General features: G+C 40.4%; 2 protein-coding genes and 1 pseudogene across 2 annotated transcripts; 2 read left to right on the top strand and 1 right to left on the bottom strand.

Moving 5' to 3' along the window:
* Positions 1-548: 548 nt before the first annotated feature.
* itm2ca (integral membrane protein 2Ca) lies at positions 549-6,055 on the top strand. Its single transcript, XM_078246712.1, has 6 exons — positions 549-829; positions 2,557-2,700; positions 2,915-3,103; positions 3,633-3,743; positions 4,614-4,764; positions 4,943-6,055. The coding sequence occupies exons 1-6, from the start codon at positions 737-739 to the stop codon at positions 5,032-5,034; spliced, it is 780 nt and encodes a 259-aa protein (XP_078102838.1). The 5' UTR covers positions 549-736; the 3' UTR covers positions 5,035-6,055.
* A 1,283-nt stretch (positions 6,056-7,338) lies between these two features.
* On the bottom strand, positions 7,339-9,449 carry LOC144513296 (lysophosphatidic acid receptor 4-like; annotated as a pseudogene).
* Positions 9,450-10,456: 1,007 nt separating this feature from the next.
* On the top strand, positions 10,457-18,893 carry prss16 (serine protease 16). Its single transcript, XM_078244322.1, has 13 exons — positions 10,457-10,517; positions 11,081-11,253; positions 12,298-12,397; positions 13,102-13,231; positions 14,187-14,310; positions 14,940-15,017; positions 16,268-16,315; positions 16,410-16,526; positions 16,999-17,163; positions 17,427-17,568; positions 17,693-17,875; positions 17,989-18,143; positions 18,235-18,893. The coding sequence occupies exons 1-13, from the start codon at positions 10,457-10,459 to the stop codon at positions 18,289-18,291; spliced, it is 1,533 nt and encodes a 510-aa protein (XP_078100448.1). The 3' UTR covers positions 18,292-18,893.
* The last annotated feature ends 683 nt before the right edge of the window (positions 18,894-19,576 follow it).

Raw genomic sequence — 19,576 nt, 5'->3', positions numbered from 1 at the left:
GTTAACATTGCGGTATGAACATCAGCTTGGTATATTGCCCCTTTTCTCCAGTGTTGGAGGAAGTAGGGCCTATTAAGATTTATTTTGCTTACTTAACAATACCTTATTGTACATACACGTCTTGCATTCAAAGATTACAGTATTATCAGCACAATGTACTTTCTTATAAAAAATGAAAGCTCTGATGCAGGTTGTGTTTTCCCCATCATGAGTATAGTAGCTGAGAATTAACGTTATAGCATAGTATTTCATAATTATAAGCTACTGTTTTATAATGTAAAACTAGTACATGATAAACAATTGCATTAATATATAGACTACATTAAAATATATATATATAAAAAACTAGCACAGAGTTATACCTCACTAGTCATCTGCATGCCAATAAATGCCTCTGCATATTCTTTTTATAAGACAGTCTGTCATTCTAACATTCTAATGAAATGAGAGCTGATGCAATAGTATGTTTTTGAATGGAGTTCGTCCTCTTTACAGCACCACCGTAAACATAAAGCACCGCACTAGTCCTTTAAGGGCACGTATTAAAAAAAAAAAAGGAGTAGCACACTTCCGGTGGATAAAGACAAAACAGAGAAGCTGCACAGCGGTGACAAGAGGACAGTCCATCGACGAGGAGAAGGACTTTGTTTCAGAAAAGTGGCCAGCTATCGTTGACGAAGAGACCCAGACGAAGAGCGAGGACGCCTGCAGCAGACAGACACGGTGACACCGAGCCATGGTGAAGATCAGTTTCCAGTCTGTCGCGGGACAGAAAGTGGAGAAGGAGAATGATGGCGACAAGACCGAAATTCTCATTCCTCATCCGATGGTAAGTATTTCTCTTCTTAAAAACGCTTGTCATTGTCGTCTTAATATGACACTTATCCAACATGATGCCTGCTGTGCCCAGGCTCTCCTGCCTGGTTGTTCTGTGGGGCAGCCAGCACCTGAACAGCCGTGAACAGCATTTTTTGACAGCATCTATCGCAATTTGGTTGGAAACAAAACATGTCATTGCTTCGATGGTTTTCTTCTGCGCCAGTAGTTAAGCTTATTGTAGGCTTGATGCAAATTATTATGATGTGCAAATGCATGCTCTTTTTTTACGGGCTGTATAGAGTATTACAAGCAACAAGAAATTTAAACAATGTAAAGGATTTGTTTGGGGTTTTGCTTCATAAGTGACATGGCCTCTGATTTCTTTCATTCAGTGCAGATTTAAATAAACAACTCCCTAGCTTTAAAAAGGTAGAATGCAAGAAATGCATGAGCTTTGGCTGACAAAATGGCAGATGATGTGGCTTGCAGCGCATGCAAGATCATTTTTCACAGCTCTAAATGAGGCAGAGCACTGGAGTCCTCAACTTTGCCTGTCAGCATCCCAGCATCACCTTATCAAAGATACATGGCTGAGCCCCGAAGATGATGAACCATAATGGAATTTAGATAGGACATCAGGCATGCATGTAAAGTGAATATTGCAAAAGTACAGAGCTGGAGTGGGTGTGTGACTTTGAAGTCTGTTCATCCAAATGTATTGAACAGGAGACAGACAGGCCTCATGGTGTGTCACGCTCATAGTTGGTGTGAAAGAGCCTCTATCTCTCTCTGTGGGGTGGGAGAACACAAAGAACCGAGTCTCACAGAAGTGTGTGTTCGCACATACACAGTTGTCAACTTGTCCTTTGCACCTTCTGCTTCCAAATACTGCCACAAAGAACAGTGTACCGAACTGAAATGAGTTTGTTCTAATATGAAAATATACATACAGGATCGACACCGTGCTAATGTAAGGTGCAAAAATATACAGCATATTTAGCAGACGTGAAACAAAGGCACTCCTTTTTATTTTTTGTGTCATGTCCTATTTAAAACGGTGGAACATGTTCACACACGATTGTCATGATTTTTCTGTGAAGTTTCTGACAACAGCTGTTCCCATGCACAAGTTAATTTTTTCATTTACAACTCTAGCTGGTCTAATCAGATTTATATTTATATGTCCCAATATCGGAACAATTTGGACTCAAAAGGACTTCAAAATCTGTACAGAGTACGACACCCTCTGTTCTAACCCTATCTTGGATAAGGAAAAACTCCCCAAAACTTGAGCCAAGAATAGCAACCATCAGGAGATAATTTTACCTGCCACGAGCACTCAACAGTACAGCATTTCTCTGTTAGTCATTGTTTTTGTACATGGAAGCACACAGTGACTATCTACTATCTATGTGTAGTGCCACCCTGCCAGCACAGGTTGGGCGCGTGGCACCAACAGATGGGCTGCGAGACTGTAGGCGTCTGGGAAGATTACTCACCATCTCAGTCAAGTTTTCATTACCGAGTGCTCGGTCATCCCTTCCTCTGGGAAGTGCAACTAATTCAAAATTGAAATGTGGAGTTGCCATTTATGTGAGCTTCTATTTTAGCAGTTAGTTAATTCGGGTCATTTTCAGCTGCTCCTCTTGGTGAAGATGAGTAAGCTGAAAGTTGGATTGAAGCTGCCTGGAAATGCTTTTCTGTGCCCATTTGAAGTATCTCTGTTGTGTTTTCCAGGATGAGGATGAGCTGGTCCTGCCGCTGCGCCCCAAAAAGTCTCCCCTCAATGGCCTGTGCTGCCTGACGTTTGGCCTGGTTGTGTTCATGGCTGGTCTGGTCCTTGCCTCAATTTATGTCTACCGCTACTACTTTATACCTCATGTAAGACCTGATTATACTCTACTGTGTGTTGTATGTGTCTCAGATTGGTTCTTGCATCACATACTGTATTCATAAATGAAATGATGTCCTTTTTGTTTTTTATTCAAGTCACTGCAGTAAAAAAAACAAAAAAAAACGGATATTCTTGCTACAGACTTGTTTCCGAGTGTTCCAGCAGTTGAGTTGATCCAAATGCTTATTTATGTTTGTGTAGATCCCAGAGGAGAACCTGTTCCACTGCAGGGTGCTTTATGAAGACTCTGTGTATGCCCCGCTGCGTGGACGTCAGGAGCTGGAGGAAAATGTCGGCATCTACTTGGCCGACAACTATGAGAAGATCACTGTGCCCGTGCCTCACTTTGGAGGCAGCGACCCCGCTGATATAATCCATGACTTCCACAGAGTGAGGACCAAACACGCATATATGACATATACAACTTGAATAGAAAACCCACAAAGTACACAGTTAAATATTTACTACAATTTACTTATAACTGTTATTTATTTATTTTTCAAATGACATAAAAAGAAAACACACAAAAATTAAAACACAATTTAACATAAAACAAGACCACAATCTGCAGCCCAGCATACTGCAGTTTATAACATCCATATTCTAACATGCTCACAAATTGAAATTTTGACCTGATGATGACCCTAGATGAAAAGACAGTAGATCATCAAAGTCAGTAGGATTCATCCTCTGCAGACCATGAATGTCCATACAAAATTTTAATAGCCATCAATTCAATATTTGTTAAAGTATTTCAGTTTGGACCAAAATGGCAACATCTCCAGAGCTCCACTGCTAACATGGGTAAAAATGATTCAAATTTTAGTTCAAGAAACTGCCAACACATAACAACATTAGCACAGAAAACCTAAGTACTTGTCTTTAGAATTTGTATTTGATAAACTGCTTTATTTTCCAGGGACTGACTGCCTACCATGACATTGCTCTGGACAAGTGCTACGTTATTGAGCTCAACACCACCATCGTGATGCCTCCACGCAACCTTTGGGAGCTCCTTATCAATGTGAAGGTAACACAACTGCAATCTTAAACAACCTAATGTATTCATAAGCACCATTTTTCTCTTGAATTCTTAGAAAGGAATAACTTTACTTTTAGCCTTCCCTGTTGCTAAATGCTATGAGATGGTTTGCATTTGACTCTACCAATGTACAGTTTAATGTAAGAAAAAAAAACTCAAACTGCGATCTGGTCACACGAGTTAAGGCCTGGTCACAGCTGAAACTGGCACAGTGAAATTCATCTGAAATGGGCAGCGCTGGAGGCTTTGTGATGAAGTGATTACTCGCAGGGATAGTTAGTTACCCACAGTAGTTATCAAGCTAACAGCTACCATGCCAGCAAGCTTGGAAGATGCTAACGCTAGTCAGCCACAAGAGCTCTTTAAGCTACTTCCTATTTTCATGGCATCTTGTTCTCGGGCTTGTACATAATTTCATCAAATACGGTGTCGTTAAAGAGGAAAACAAATGCTCTTTTACCAAGCTAACTTGCTAGCTGTCAGTTAGCAAGCATGTTAGCTTGGTCATTTACAGGACAATACATTCACACAGTTGATTCAAAAGACTTAGCAGTACCATTGTCTGTCTCATAACTGTATAAAAATCTAAATCTTTTGTGGAGCAGTTTATATTCCGACAGGGTAGGCTTTAAATTAAAGTGGAGAGAGCGAGACGGCTAATAAATTCTGATAGCTCCCTTCATTTTGGACTCTCCAGCTCTTCGTTCCCTCAACGGTCTGCACAGTCAAGTTATTATGTGAACACGTCCGTGTGTACAGACACCCAATATAGTCTGTTTTTGGACTATTCGGCCCCTTAGTGTTTCGGTTGGAAAACATTTTCCAGTGAGCTTGTTATTGTATTTTTGTCTCTTGCAGAAGGGAACATACTTGCCTCAGACCTACATCATCCATGAAGAGATGGTGGTTACTGGCAAAGTGCACAACATGCGTCAGCTGGGACCCTTCATCTACCGCCTGTGCAATGGGAAGGACACGTACCGTCTGAACCGCCGTGTCACCCGCAGACGTAAGTTGGGGTTAATGGAGGGCAACATTTTAAGAGGCCCATCAATCACATGGTAGATGGCTGCACGCTCTGTTTTTGTTTTAATGGATAGAAGGAACTTTAATGTTTGAAACTGTTGTGATCAGATCAAGTCACGTCACTGATCCCCACTCTGTGTCTCACCCTGTTTCCCTCTCAGGCATCAACAAGCGCGATGCGAAGGACTGCCACCACATCCGTCACTTCGAGAATACATTTGTGGTGGAGACTGTTATCTGCGATGAAGCATGAACACGACGGTCATCCGTGTCATCCCACCCACCCAAAGGCATATCTACAGTCACCACCCCAGCCACTGTAGCATCCTCCTGTGGAACTGATGTTTGAGTTGCACTTTACTTGTGATTTTGGTTTGATATTGTAAAAGATTTTTTTTTTTGTGTGTCTATTTTCCATAGGTAATAATTACACTGAGGTGTAATGCAATACTAAACTGTTGGTTCTATCACAGGATTTTCCTGTGTCCTTTAGCCCATAATGAATTATAATTTCAAGACCCCTCATCTTCCTCTTGGGATTTGTATGATGGTTACCGTCGTTGGGGGAGATGACTGTCTCCATGTGTCGTCAAGGAGACTGTACTTTTTGTTTTTTTCTCCTGCCCTGGAGGTTACTTTGTGTCTCTTAGTTCTACTAACACAATCATCTGTGCAAAGCAAACAACATTATCCATAGACAATAATTCAATACTTATCTTTTTTTCCCCATGTTCTCTGTAATGTAAACATGTAACTGCTGATGACTAGTTGCTTACTTGCATCTTTATCCTCTTGCCTACCTGTTGCTTCTTTGCTCCCTTTTCTGCTTTTCATTTCCTAGAAGTTCAAGAAGGTTGCATTGGACATTAGTCTGCTTTCACTTTTTAATTATTAATTTTTTTTTTATATAGTATTTCATCATAATTGAAACTGGTGATGACCCATATTTATTTTGGATGTGCTCATTTGTCCTCAGCTTTTCTATTTTCTTGTCATGTTTTTTTTTGTGTGCATTCTTCATCAATGCCTTTTGTGAATGATTTTAAAATATTGTCTTTGTCTTCCCTTGCATGTGTTTATCTATGTGAAAAACCGCACTGTTAGAATGTTTTGTTAAACGTTTAAAGCCTTAGTCCAGAGTCAGAGACTGGATTAAAGTCAATACTACTGAAAGGGAGCATATTATGTTAGTCAAAAAACAAATTTGATCTGTATATTTTGTCTGCTGATGAAATCATGAAATCTGTCTGTTAATAAAGTAGTGGAAATAATAACTACGGATTTGTTGATGCTTTATTCAATTTTAGACCTCCAAACCTTTGGCAAAATGACCCGGCAACATGATTATGCTGCAGCCAGGTTGTTATTAATTCAACATGCATTTATATTCCTCATTTCACTTCTTTGTGTTATCATTTTCATGTATTTAATTGTTTTTGTAGCAGCAATCCAAGTTGCTGTGACAACAATGTTATCAGATGTGAGATTATTAGATTATTAATATAAATATTTACATGAAACATTTTAATGGTGATATGATGAAAATTACCTCCGGGTCAATGACCCCTTCCCAATCATCATGACGACTGAGAAAATCCTATCCACCGACGAATACCTTGAGATTCAGTTAAATTGAAAGCGCCAGTAAAAGTATGTAAGTGGCCCTTGAATTAACATTATTTTGGTCAAGATTCAAAAATAAACTTTCCACACCCAATTTACTGTGAAATGTTTGTCTGTATTTAATGGAATTATTTAATTCCAACAACTCACTTAAATAGCCAGCTACACATACTATAATCCAGCATTTTCTTAAATGTCTTTTTACCCAAATTATACAATTCTGATGTACATCTAATAGTTTCGAACCATGCAGATGGTTTTGGTTAAATTCTTCCAAATTTTGAGATAGACAAAGAAACGTTTCCATTGTGTTCGTTTTTTGGCCACTACAACAGATTATTTAACCACGAATGAAGCGTTTAGCTGAATTTTCACAGCTTGTTCTCATATTCAGACAAGCGTGTCTCTCTCTCTGATTACTCTATTCATTTGTTTGCTCATTCTGATGTTGATTATAGCTTTTATTGTCGTGCTGTGAAATGGTTTTCTGTAGGCTACAGTATTGCATCAAGTAGCTAATTTGTACTTGTTTTCTAATGTCATCATCCTTATCTAGCTCTTGCATTACACTCACACCCATCTTCTGCACAACGGAAGTGAGATTGATATCTGTGTGGTTGGAATTTAACCAGATAACAAAAATACAGTTAATGTTCCATCAGTTGCCTTATTTGACCCAGTAGTGTGTACAATTAGGTGAATTAATATAAACCAAGTCATAGATGATACCCATTATTGACTACTTTGCCAATCCTCAATGGCTAATTGCATTTGCAAGGGTTACTTTTGGATCATTTCAAATCTGCCCATGTGGTAATCACGATCCTTACAGTCTGCTGTTGGTTTATAGCGATGCCCTTCCATCTGGCGAGGTTCAGGACTCGAGAACTGCTGGCTCTGTGACTGAGACTCTCAAACAAGACAAAAGCCTGAGTCACGTCAAATGATTTAAACATACAGAACACATCTTACATAAAAGAATTAAAAGATACAATAAGAAAACAATAATACTAAAATGAGATTATATGTTCACCCAAAACCTTATACAGTACGCTTTCTTTCTCACCAGCTTTGCTGTTAAACATGCAAGTCTTCAGGCTTTTGAGTTTAGTTCTGATGACTATAACACAAAATGATATAACACAAAATGATTTCAGTCAGTTGCAAAATAATAGAACATTTGCTTGCCAAGAAATAGTTACATCTTTTAGAAAAATACACTTATTCGTTTTCTTGCCCAGAGTTAGATGAAGATCAAAACCACTCTCATGGTAAAGCTATAGTGCCTGGGAGCACTTGGTTTAGCATAGCATAGCATAGCATAGCATAGCATAGCATAGCATAAAAACTAGAAGCAGGGGGGACACAGTTAGCATAGCTCTGTTCAGCCAGACTAGCTGAATCCCCTGTTTTCAGTCTTTGTGCTAAACTAACTAACCATCTCCTGGCTGTATAGCTTCAAATGTATAAAAATGGCATCCATCTTCCCATCTAACTTTTGGCCAGAAAGCATAATTTCCTCTAAAACAGCTTGGACTCTTTCAATGCATGTGATGTTACAACCTATAAGCATGAATTAATATTTAATTACATTTACAAGCCTAGTTTTCCCCCTTCTTTTACGAGATTTGCACAAACATGTTAATAAAGAGACAATCAAAGTTGTTTTTCTTGTTGTTTTTTGTTTAAAAAATAAAAAAATCTATCACACTGTCGAATTTGAAGCCAAACGAGTATCCCTCCCACACCCAAACAAGCTATAAAATAAATAATGGGAAATCTGATGCCATCTCATGAAAATTAGTCTATAGCCACAACGTTCCACTTCCGGGATTGCTCCGGTGCAGGCGATAATTCCGAAGGATGTCCCTCTCTTGGCCGGATGTCTGTTTCCTTCCGCTTTCTTTGTGTTGGAATTTTAAACTCCGGTGGATTTATGAGGACTATGGTTGGTTGTGGACTAGCCAGACCCTCGTCCGCAGTGCTGTACAGGAAGGTCTGACAAAGCGAGACTACATGGAAATAGTGTGTCCTTGGCCTGGTTCTCTTGCAAGTTCTATATCCTCATTTTTCTTCCAGAAGGCATCCAGTGAAAAGTAATACAAAAGTGGATCCAGACAACAGTTACAACTAGCAAGACATATTAAAGGTGTACTCACAGGTAGCCCAAACAATAATAAAGCAACCGTCATAGGCAAGAAACATATGATGAACATAACCAAGTTCATGAAAAAAATTAGCATGACATTCACCTTGTTGTTGACCCTTGCTAAGTCACTGAGATGTTTGCGTAGAGTCCAAGACACCAACATGGTGCACACAACGTTGACTGCCAGTAGGGTGAGCGCTAACACAGAAGGTAAATAAGTAAATGCTGATTTGTGACCGTTATTGGTGATATTGTGTTGAAATTGAAAACAGGTAGAGTCATTGATTTTGAATAAAAATCTTGAAAATCCCACAACCTCTGGGATGTTCGACACCAACACAAACAGCCAAACGAGCGCAACAGCTTTTAAGGCGTTGGAAGCGGTTCGGAGATGGCGTGACCTCAGAGGGTAGACGACAGCCATCAGCCGGTCCACACTAATGAAGGTGATGAAGATGGAGCTGGAGCGGATGTTGTTGCGAAAGAGCATTGTGTTCCAGGTACATGCCTCAGGGCTCAGTGACCAGGTGCCCGTGGCGTAAAAAGTAGACCCTCATGGGCAAGGAGATGGTGAGCAGCAGGTCAGAGATGGCCAGGTTGACCATGAAGATGACACTGGGGGATTTGAGGCTGTGGCGTCTAAGCAGAATCCACAGCGACACAGCATTGAGAGGCAGACCCAGTGCCAAGATGCAGCCATAGACCAGAGCATAAACCAGATTTGACTCATGTCCATCTTCCATGGTGTTGTTCTTGTCTAGCCTACCTGATGAGAAAAAGCAATGTTTCGATGTGCTTTATTGAATATTGCAATCAAGCACAAGCACCGTCAGTTCCTCCCTCTGCTCTTTAGGCTGCTTGTATGAAGTGAGGTTAGATGTTCAAAATGTCAGATTGGAAGGGGCCAAGGGCCGATTAAAAAAGTAACAGGAAGTTTACGTGACTTAACTCAGGAACTGGGATCACTGTGACGTTATTGAATTAACCAACTTTAAAATGTTATATCGTGTTGCAACCTATATATATATATATATATATATATATATTTTAACCAAATGGAAAATGCGCTTAGTATTCATTATGACTTGAATGCTGATAAGATCTATGTTTTGAAGAGACAGAAAATAGACATGCTACCCTTTATCAAGTGTCAGGATGTGGGTTACTTTTACATGTGTGTTAGTGTGGATTAGTTCTTAACAGCTCATTTCGGAGAAAAAACGATGATATTTTGTCATGAATCCTGCTGTTTGAGTCTGTTTTCTGCCTGAGTTGCCTGTATTCTGTCTTGGAGTCTGTTTTCCTGAGTTTCCTGAACTGTTTGGTTGCCTGGCGACGAAGCAAGGCGGGAGATCTCTCAGCTACCCACACCTGCATCTCATCAGCTTATTTAAAAAACTAAACGGTGACCTTTAAGAATGCGTCTGACTCCAGGCTTGAGTCAACTCAAGATAGGCCTTCATTACATGTTCAAGCATTTAGTAGATTTAGAGCAACAAACTCTGAGAAGAGAGATCTATTGAAAAAATACATGACCCCCAAAGAGACGCAGTGAGTGTTACTAGAATTAAGCCTCTGTGTGTTTACAAGCCATTACAAGGCAGAGAGATCTTGTTACTATACCAAGCCCAAGCCAATGCTCTATTTTGCTGAGCAGTTTATATGGCACACACACACACACACACACACACACACACACACACACACACACACACACACACACAGTCTCACTCTGTTCTCATAATAATGCTGGTCATATGATATGACAGTTTCCACAGCCATTTTTCAAGGGGTCACTTTCGAGGACTATATAGGGAGCTGATGAGTGGTGGAGATCCTCCTAAGTCCTGCAGATTGGATATGCATTACTTTTAGCTTAAAGTATTCTGATTTGATGGTGAAGATGTTTTTCTCACCGGCCCGCTGTCTCATCCTTCTACTTGTCTTGAACTTCACTGATGCTGGTGAGTTGATGAATGCTCCATTGAATGTGATAATGGATTTACTCAGATTTGAAATTGGTAACTTGACAGCTTGATGAACATAGAAAATAAATGAAAGCAATTCACACATCAGGATTTGAAAAGGTTTTTGAAAAGTTGAAATCATACTTCTATAGCACAAATATGACAAAGCTGAGGCGATCAAATAATATTTCATTCTTTGCTCATTATTTCAGGTAGAGTTTATTTGTTTGCAGTTGTCAAGTTTGAGCTGGAAGACAAAAGAAAACAGCTGCTGGTGGTTGGCTGGTGACAGTGAATCCCTTTGGAAACTGATGTTAGATGTTGACTGTTCCTGAAATAGATCAGAGATTTTGTAGGTAGAGTTTTAAGCATTTTTGCCAACCATCACCTCACTGACATGAACATAACCTGTTTTAATCAATCAAACGGCTGATAGAGCCACATTTGAGCCTTATTAGAAGAAGTTATCAGCTCTGGTCCCACCACCATTGTATTTTTTCCACGACTGTGCTCAATTGTCCTCTCTTTTCCTTGCTGCTTGGTTCCTCTTTAAATGCCAGGACGGATTCTGAGGAAGATCAAGGAGCGTGTGCGTAATCTCCAGCTGCAGGAAGCCAAGCGGCATCTCCAGAAGCAGATCAGTGGTCATCAGCCTCTCCAACATGTTAAGGAGGGCAGGATTCACCAACAGCTGGACCACTTCAACCGACAAGACGTTAGCACCTTCCCTCAGGTAGAGAAAAGTCAATGATCAATGGCCTGTCCATTGTGAGTGCAAGGAGAAGATGATTAAACGAAACAGGCCTGATATTTGAGACATAAAAAGCAATTGCACACTTGACTTTGAAAAGTTAGTGATGACAAAAGAACACTGACACAAGGTTCTGTGATCTCATAACTATGGAAGCCCTGAGAGGCAAGTGAAAGAAAACAATTCTTGTAATCCATTTTCTAGAATGATCTTAAAAAGTCTCTCCTGTGTTTATGACTTGTAAGAAAAGGTTACTTTTTTTTCATTTGTAAAAACAGGTGAAAACTAAAGTTTAGGCAGGTGCTTATCTTCAAGGTGAATTTTCATTTGTACCTTGTTTTTAGAGTGCTTGGAGAAATTAAAACTCACCTTGAAGAAAACATGAATGCTTTTTGTCCTATTTAGAACATGGGGTAGTGGTGCACTTCAGCCTCTTGTGGCCCAAATGAGAATTACAACAACAAACACATACAGTAGTAAAATGATCCTGACAACAAAAAAAAATCACCCGCCATAACGTTTTTCTCCACCTGTCACAGGTGAAACAATGTAACTTTTTCACCTGTTTTACCAGATCAGACTTAGAAAAAAAAGAAAAAAATTATTTACTTTTTTTTATCACTTGCCTCTCAGGGCCTCCGTAGACTACGACTGAAACAGCTTCTTTGTCACCTTAAAGCAGTCTCCTGCTGCTTTCATTTTGCTCTACAGACAAGAGCTAAACTGCTACCAACATTAGCTCTTAAGCAGCAGCAGTGAGTGAGCTCTCTATCTGGAAAAACCTAGACTGGTTTAACCTTTTTACCTCCCCAACTCCACTAGGCACCGACAAGACGACGTCTCCTAACAGCATGTATTGAGCTTCTTTTAGCTCTCACTGCCATTTGAGGCAGCCAATGTGCAAATATGTCCACTTCAGATTTAAATAAAGGATTACTTACACTAAGACTATGAATGTGCTGCTGGTTTGGGTGAACCTGAATAAAACATTTCTTTCTCTGCATCTCTCTGCCTGTCTTTTTCCAGAGGTTCTTTGTGAATGAGGCGTACTGGCAACGTCCTGATGGTCCAGTGTTCCTCTTCATCGGAGGAGAAGGGCCCATCTTTGAGTTTGATGTTCTGGCAGGTACAGTAAGATGCAACACATGTCCTCACCTGTCTGTCACACAAGTTCAGACAGCAGATTGGTCAAACAGATAAAATACAGAAAATGGCTGACACCTGCTTGCAGATTGAGAAATAAAAATGGAAACAATGAGTGAAGCATCACATTGTGTGTTAGTAAAATGAAACTTGTTTGCAAGCATATTCTTTGCATTATCTGTCCTGCCCTTTGATGTGCTCTGTCAGTACCCACCAAAATCCTCACATTTTTTTCTTCCCATGTTTCCATCAGTTAAATTTGGAATTTCAATATTGCCGTTCTTCACAATCTTTCTGCTGAAATCAAAGTGCTTCATGCTTCTTCATGCTATTGTTGTGCTGCAGAACTTCTAGCCTGCAACAATGTTTATGTCAAGTCATATATAAACACAGATTAAATATATACTCAGAAATCACCTTATGTAATACATCTACAATCAGACTATATATGAAAATATGCACACAAAAAATTCTCACCATCCTTAATGGGAAAAAAATTACTTACACATACCTATAGGCCCTACTGTGTAGGGGGTTGATAGTGCATCATCACTCTATCACACGTTTTAGCGTCTTCAATACATTTAATCATGACCTCATACTGTTAGTGTGTTTCTTGCTTAAAAAAGTATTACAGTAAACCTTGCTACACACTGAATCTAATCTGCTTTGACCATGTTTTCCCAGGTCACCATGTTGACATGGCTGAAGAGAACGGGGCTTTACTATTGGCTCTGGAGCACCGTTTCTATGGTGACAGCATCAATCCTGACGGCCTCAAAACGGAGAACCTGGCACACCTGAGCAGCCAGCAGGCGTTAGTGTTGGCTCCGTGTGTGTGTGTGTGTGTGTGTGTGTGTGTGTGTGTGTGTGTGTGTGTGTGTTCTTGTTTAACTATATTCGTGGGGTCCAAAAACCAGGAATACAGTATACTTGTGGGGTCCGGACAGCTTTGTGGGGCCAAAATGCTGGACCCCACAACTTTAAAGGGCTGTTTGAGGGTTAAGACTTGGTTTTTTCAGGATTAGGGTTAGAATTAGGTTATGATTAGGGTTAGGCATTTAGTTGTGATGGTTAAATTTAGGGTAAGGGGCTAATGAATGCATTGTGTCAATGACGGGTCCCCACACAAATAGTGCCACACTGTGTGTGTGTGTGTGTGTGTGTGTGTGTGTGTGTGTGTGTGTGTGTGTGTGTGTGTGTGTGTGCGCGTGCTGTGTTTGAGCCAATCAAATTTCAAGTATCCGTCTGGGCCTTGCCTTGGCACAATTCATAGCAATGGGCATACTGACACTGTAAGTTACTGAATAGATCAAATAAAAACTGAACATTTCCCTCACAGGGAACCCAAGTACATTTTCCAGGACAGTCAATCAAAAATAAGGACATTCAAGGTAAAATCAGGACAGGTGCCCACCTTATGACATGTGTGAATGTCTCTTTCTCTCCCTCACTAATTATTCCGTTTTGTATATATAGTTAAGTAGGAGAAACCTTGTGTGTTTTGCCTGTGTTTCCCATGTATGCCTGTTTCTTTCTATTACATTTTTATATCATGTACGTATCTATAATGGCCTGGGAACGCCTCGGGATCCCTGTCTGAGCTGGTTAATCTGGCTCAGGAAAGGGAAGTTTGCGGTTCCCTGCTGGAGCTGCTGCCCCGCAACCCGACCCCAGATAAGCGGATGAAGATGGATGGATGGTATCTATAATGTGTGTCAGGTGAAAGACTGAAAGGGTTAAACATATTTTGTATGTGTGTTTTTGTCCAGGCTTGCTGACTTGGCTGTATTCCAACAGTACATCAGCCAAAACTTCAATCTGAGCCACAGGAACACGTGGATTAGCTTCGGAGGCTCGTACTCTGGAGCTCTGTCTGCCTGGTTCAGAGGAAAGGTACATAATACAAGATTTTCTAGCACAAGACAATCTTGACCTCAGTGTCACACTCAGGTCCTAGATCACTAATGATCTACTGATACTTTCAGGGGCAGGTATGGACACTACGTTAGCAAGCATTTACAGCAGCAGGATGGTGCACGTGGGATTGACTCAAAATAAGGTTACAGTGGCTGTGCTCATATCAAACATGTCAGCCACTGCAGCATTGTGGCTTATTGATGTGTTTTTAATAGTTTTTGGACAACAATGGAGCTCTACGGCTCAGAGGAATAAGATATATCAGGCTTTGGCTACACAGACAATATTTGTTTGAAGAATAAATTCATTGGTGGTATCTTCTAATGGGTTTTGTTGACAATAATAATGTTAAACAATAATATATACAGTACATTGAATATCACCAGACTTATCCAATAATACTATCTCACGTGTGGTCACTTTAAAAATGGCCTTAGAACCCAACCTTATATTGAATTTCCAAGTGTGTAAAAGATGCATTTTCTATTCTGCATATGCCACGCAGCTCAGAAAATAAACAACACATTATGTATGAATTTTATGAACTATTCATTTTTTAGCTCTTGTCACTCCTTTGTCTCTGTTCCTCTTACATCCTACTGCAGTTTCCCCACCTGGTGTATGGAGCTGTGGCCTCCTCTGCTCCTGTCAAGGCGAAGTTGGACTTCTCTGCCTACAGCAATGTAAACTGCCACAAACCATGGTCACAATATTAGCATACTAGCAGGGCCAGGATCTTTAAAATACTGAGGTCATGAGTCAAAATTCCCCCTGTGCAACTCAATCTTGCACATTGACAAGCTTCAGGAGAAATAAAAGTCAGCATATTACCAAAACAAATCACAATTGTTACCGTTTAATTTCTCATTTATTCATTTAATCTCCCAACATTATGGTCTAAATGCTGATTGAAAGCATTCTCATAGCACCATAGCACGCTAACTTCCGCTCGGATTGTCGGATAGGAACCGTCCGTTGCCTGTCGTACGAGTTAAAAAATGTTAACGCGGATGACCAACGGACCCGAAAGCATCATTAAAACGCCTCAGAGAAAGATGTCAGTCCCAACATCTTTCTTTTAGGATGAAGAGTAAAAACATTTAAAAAACTCTCCAAACAGAAAGTGACTCATAACTCAGCTGAAACGTCTCACAGGAGTTTGAACCTGCTGATGGAGGCCACGCTGATATTTTTAACCTGGTCTGAAGAGGTATATGTACCTCTGGCCACTTTTATTGCAGTGGTTAGCAATGCTCCAACAGGCAACCAGCAAGTAGTAACTGCAGACTCTGACGCAGATTAGATTCCCAGTCTGGACTGGCACTTTTCTTCAACATCCAATACTATTCTTTTTGGGGCATTTAAGGCATTTTCTATTTGAAAAAATAGTTATGAAAGGGGAGAAAGGGCCACAGGTCAGAGTCAACCCGCAGCCACTGAGGCAAGGAGTAAACTTTTCAAAATGGGTGTGCGCTCTACCAGGTGAGCTACTCCGGCTCCCATATTCTTAGACTTTTTAATGGCTTTTTTCAACATTCTATTATCTTTTATCGACTTTTATCGACTACTATACTATGACTTTTTTTATCACCTTTTTTGACATGCTATTACATGACTTTTTATCACTTGTTGATATACCTATACTGTGACTTTTTGACATGCTATACTATGATATTTCTTTTTCTTTTTTTAAACTTAAAATATTCCCCTATTGTTTAATACATTTTTGGTATTATTCAACATTTCATTTTCAACTACTTCATCTTCTTCTTACGCAATTATGACTGCAATCCAGTTTAGCTTAAGCCATTTAGCTTTTCAGCATTCACAAGCATTTTCTACAGGAAATGCATTTTCTAGTTAGCCTAGTGATACATGCCTCCTTTAAATAATAACACTGTTACTCTCACATCTGTGATTTCCTCTGTTACAGATTGTTGGCATGAGTCTTATGAACGAAGCAGTTGGTGGCTCAGAAAAGGTGTGAGGACAGCCGCCAGTCTGTGCATCGTATGGCAGGTATTACATTTCCGCCTCTCACATGTGTTAAATTCACCCTCATCCCCTTCCTGCAGTGTCTGGCTGGTGTGCGGGAAGCATTTGCTGCTGTGGAAGCACTGATGAGCGGGAATGCTAGCCAAGTGGCCATGGATTTTGGCTGCTGTACGATCCCTAAGAATCTTGATGATCAGGTGACGGCTTTGGTTTTCATGAGATTCTTTAAGGGAAAAACTTAGTGGTTGTTAGGCTTAACAATGCCGAACAAATAACTCTTTGTGGCATCTTACATGTCCTTTTTTTTTTTGAGGATTTAAGAATTTTTTCAGTGCATGCTGGTGTAGTGAACTCTCCATACTGGATTGTTTAACATTAATTAATAATAATTAATTAATCATTTATTTGTGATATTGTGTGAGTAAAATCTTAATATCTAACATTACCAGTAACATTTCACTGTCAGTAAATGTAGTAGTAGGCCTACAATGTTTTCCTCTGAAGTAGAAGTACACATTAAGTCAATGGTACACAGTTGAGTTGCATTCAGGTGTACAGGACTGTAAAAAGTTTGGGAAACTTTTTTGTTTGATTTGTTATTTTTCCATTCTGATGCAGAGCAAATGCTTCTGAGTGGAAAATAACAATTTTATTATACACCTGCTTCAGATTGAGCTAATGCAAAACCTGGCCGACATCGTCATGGGAACAGTGCAGTACAATGAAGAAGGAGTGCTCATGTCTATTAATGAGCTCTGTGGTGTTATGACCAATAAGAGCAAGGCATATGAGGAGGAGATGGAGGCTTACAACCGCCTTGTTAAACTTGCAAAGGTATGTACATTTCAAACAGTACAAGGGTGCACTCCAGCTTTCCGTTTTCTCTTTTCATGCACAGTATAACCACCAGATGTCCCCGTTGAGCCATTTTCATGAATTCCTTATTAGAGATAGGCTTGCCCCCTAGAGTTAAAATGAAAAGGTGCAACCATTTAGGATATCTCTTGCCAGGAGAATTATGCAGCCAGGGACCCAAAGGCAGGTGTTTTCTCTATTATTGTGTGTGTGTTTTTTCCTCTGTGTGTTTGCTTGTGCAGATCTACCATTCCACCAGTGAGGAACCGTGTCTGGATATCTCCCATGAAAAAACAGTGAAGGATCTGATGGACACGTCCCTCCCTTCAGGCAGGAGAGCGGCGAGACAGTGGACTTACCAGACCTGCACCGAGTTTGGCTTCTGTACTACACACACACACACACACACACACACACACACAAGAATCTGGATCAACAACACATAGTCAACCATTTTCTTGTTATATCCTGACACCCCTTCTGTCTTTGTGTGTGTGTGTGTGTGTAGACCAGACTTGTGAGGATGCCACTTGTCCGTTCTCTGGGATGATGACCCTTCAAGCCCTGACTCAATTCTGTCCCATGCTGTTTGGCATTTCCCAGCATTCCCTGCCTGGACGCATTGCCTTCACAAACACTTACTATGGAGAAAATGTCAACCCACACACACACAGGGTCCTCTATGTCAATGGTGAGACTGGGTTTACTAGAGACAAAATCACAACAAATGACTGGTGAGGGAATAGCAAAATGGTGGTTCAGGATTTTATTGACTTATTTAAAAAATATATCATTTTACCACAGGTGGAGTTGACCCATGGAAGGAGCTGTCGGTGGTCCAGGACAGGACAGAGGACGGAGAGGATGCCCAGACCATTTTCATTAGGGACACTGCTCACTGTGCTGATATGATGAGTAGAAGAGTCACAGACCGCTGCTCGCTCAAGAAAGCCAGAGAGGTATATATGCCAAAGTGATATGTTACTGTGTAATATGCATAACAAACATATAGATGATAAAGTCCTCATAAACCTTCCCTCCATCTCTTAGGAGATTGAGAAACATGTGATCAGTTGGCTGAAGATGGCTGCTGCAGGAGAAGATTGAGAAAAGGATGGTGTGATCAGATCACATTACATAAAAACTGATCAGCTCTTATCACTGACCCCTGCAACCGATAAGGACCAACTAGTGTGCTTGGCTGCTCTGCTTCATCATTATCTTCCTCTATTTCCTCTCTAAGCCCATCCTGTTCTCCACCTCCTCCCCATCCCTCCACAACTGCACTGTGCTTGATCTGTGTGATTTGATTTTATTCCCAAAGGATTTTTTTTTTACATCTTTACAGATGTTTTTAAAGTTGAAATCAATTTGGGATTGCAGAACGAGTTTCATTTGTGCTCCTTCTCCCCTATGTATCTTGGTTGTCTTAGATTTGATATTTATGGCTAACATTAAGGTTTAAACCTGCTGAGTTTATGAGACGTTATGCTTATAATAACACATATTTACTGGCCGTTTTCTACATATTAGCTTATGCTTTGTTTTTTTCACAGTATTCATCAGTTGCCATAACCCTGTATTCTCACTAGGGTGCGATATTGCTACATGTGTGTAAAACCCATTTCCTGATCCTCATTCTCTGTAAAACACCAGGAAGCACAACTCAGAATAGTTTTCCACGCTGGTATTTATCTGTTGTTCTTAATAAAAGGCAGCAATATTGTTATTAAAAACCCTTAGTGCAGATTTATATCTATCATTATGTGGCATTTGTTCATGAATTAGGAGGGAAACTGAATGTGTTAAGTCGCTGTGTAGGCTATCCATGGAGGTGATAGAGTTGTGTTGTCGTGTTTGTAACAGTTTTGGAGAGTGTTTGTGTGAGAAAGATGAGGAAGCAGCAGTTGTCCCCAAGGCCATCTGTTTGCTCTGGGCTGCTGTGTGTGTGTGTGTGTGTGTGTGTGTGTGTGTGTGTGTGTGTGTGTGTGTGTGTGAGACCCTCTCCGTAGGGGGTCAAAAGTGGGAGGTCATGACCCCGCTGACCCTGTGGGAGTTGAGATCATCAATCAACTAGGGGCTGGACAGAGCAGCAGGAGGGGACACACACATATGTAGATACTGTAACACATACACTCTGCAGACGTACGTGGGACACTTAGTATAAATACTGGTTTATACTATACTGGTCTATACTCGTACACTTAGTAAAAAATAGACCAAAAGAACATTTGCCCTAAACAAGTATGATGAATACAACAGCATTAATTAAAAAACGTCTCTCGTGGATAGCTAATGGCATCTTCATATGAAACGCGTATTTTATGTTTCAGCCCGCATGCACGCACGCACACACACACACACACACACACACACACACACACACACACAT

The sequence above is a fragment of the Sander vitreus genome, chromosome 3 (assembly GCF_031162955.1).
Source record: "Sander vitreus isolate 19-12246 chromosome 3, sanVit1, whole genome shotgun sequence".
Lineage (NCBI taxonomy): Eukaryota > Metazoa > Chordata > Actinopteri > Perciformes > Percidae > Sander > Sander vitreus.
Note: the sequence above shows the minus strand (reverse complement) of the source record. Positions and strands in the feature narration are given on the sequence as shown.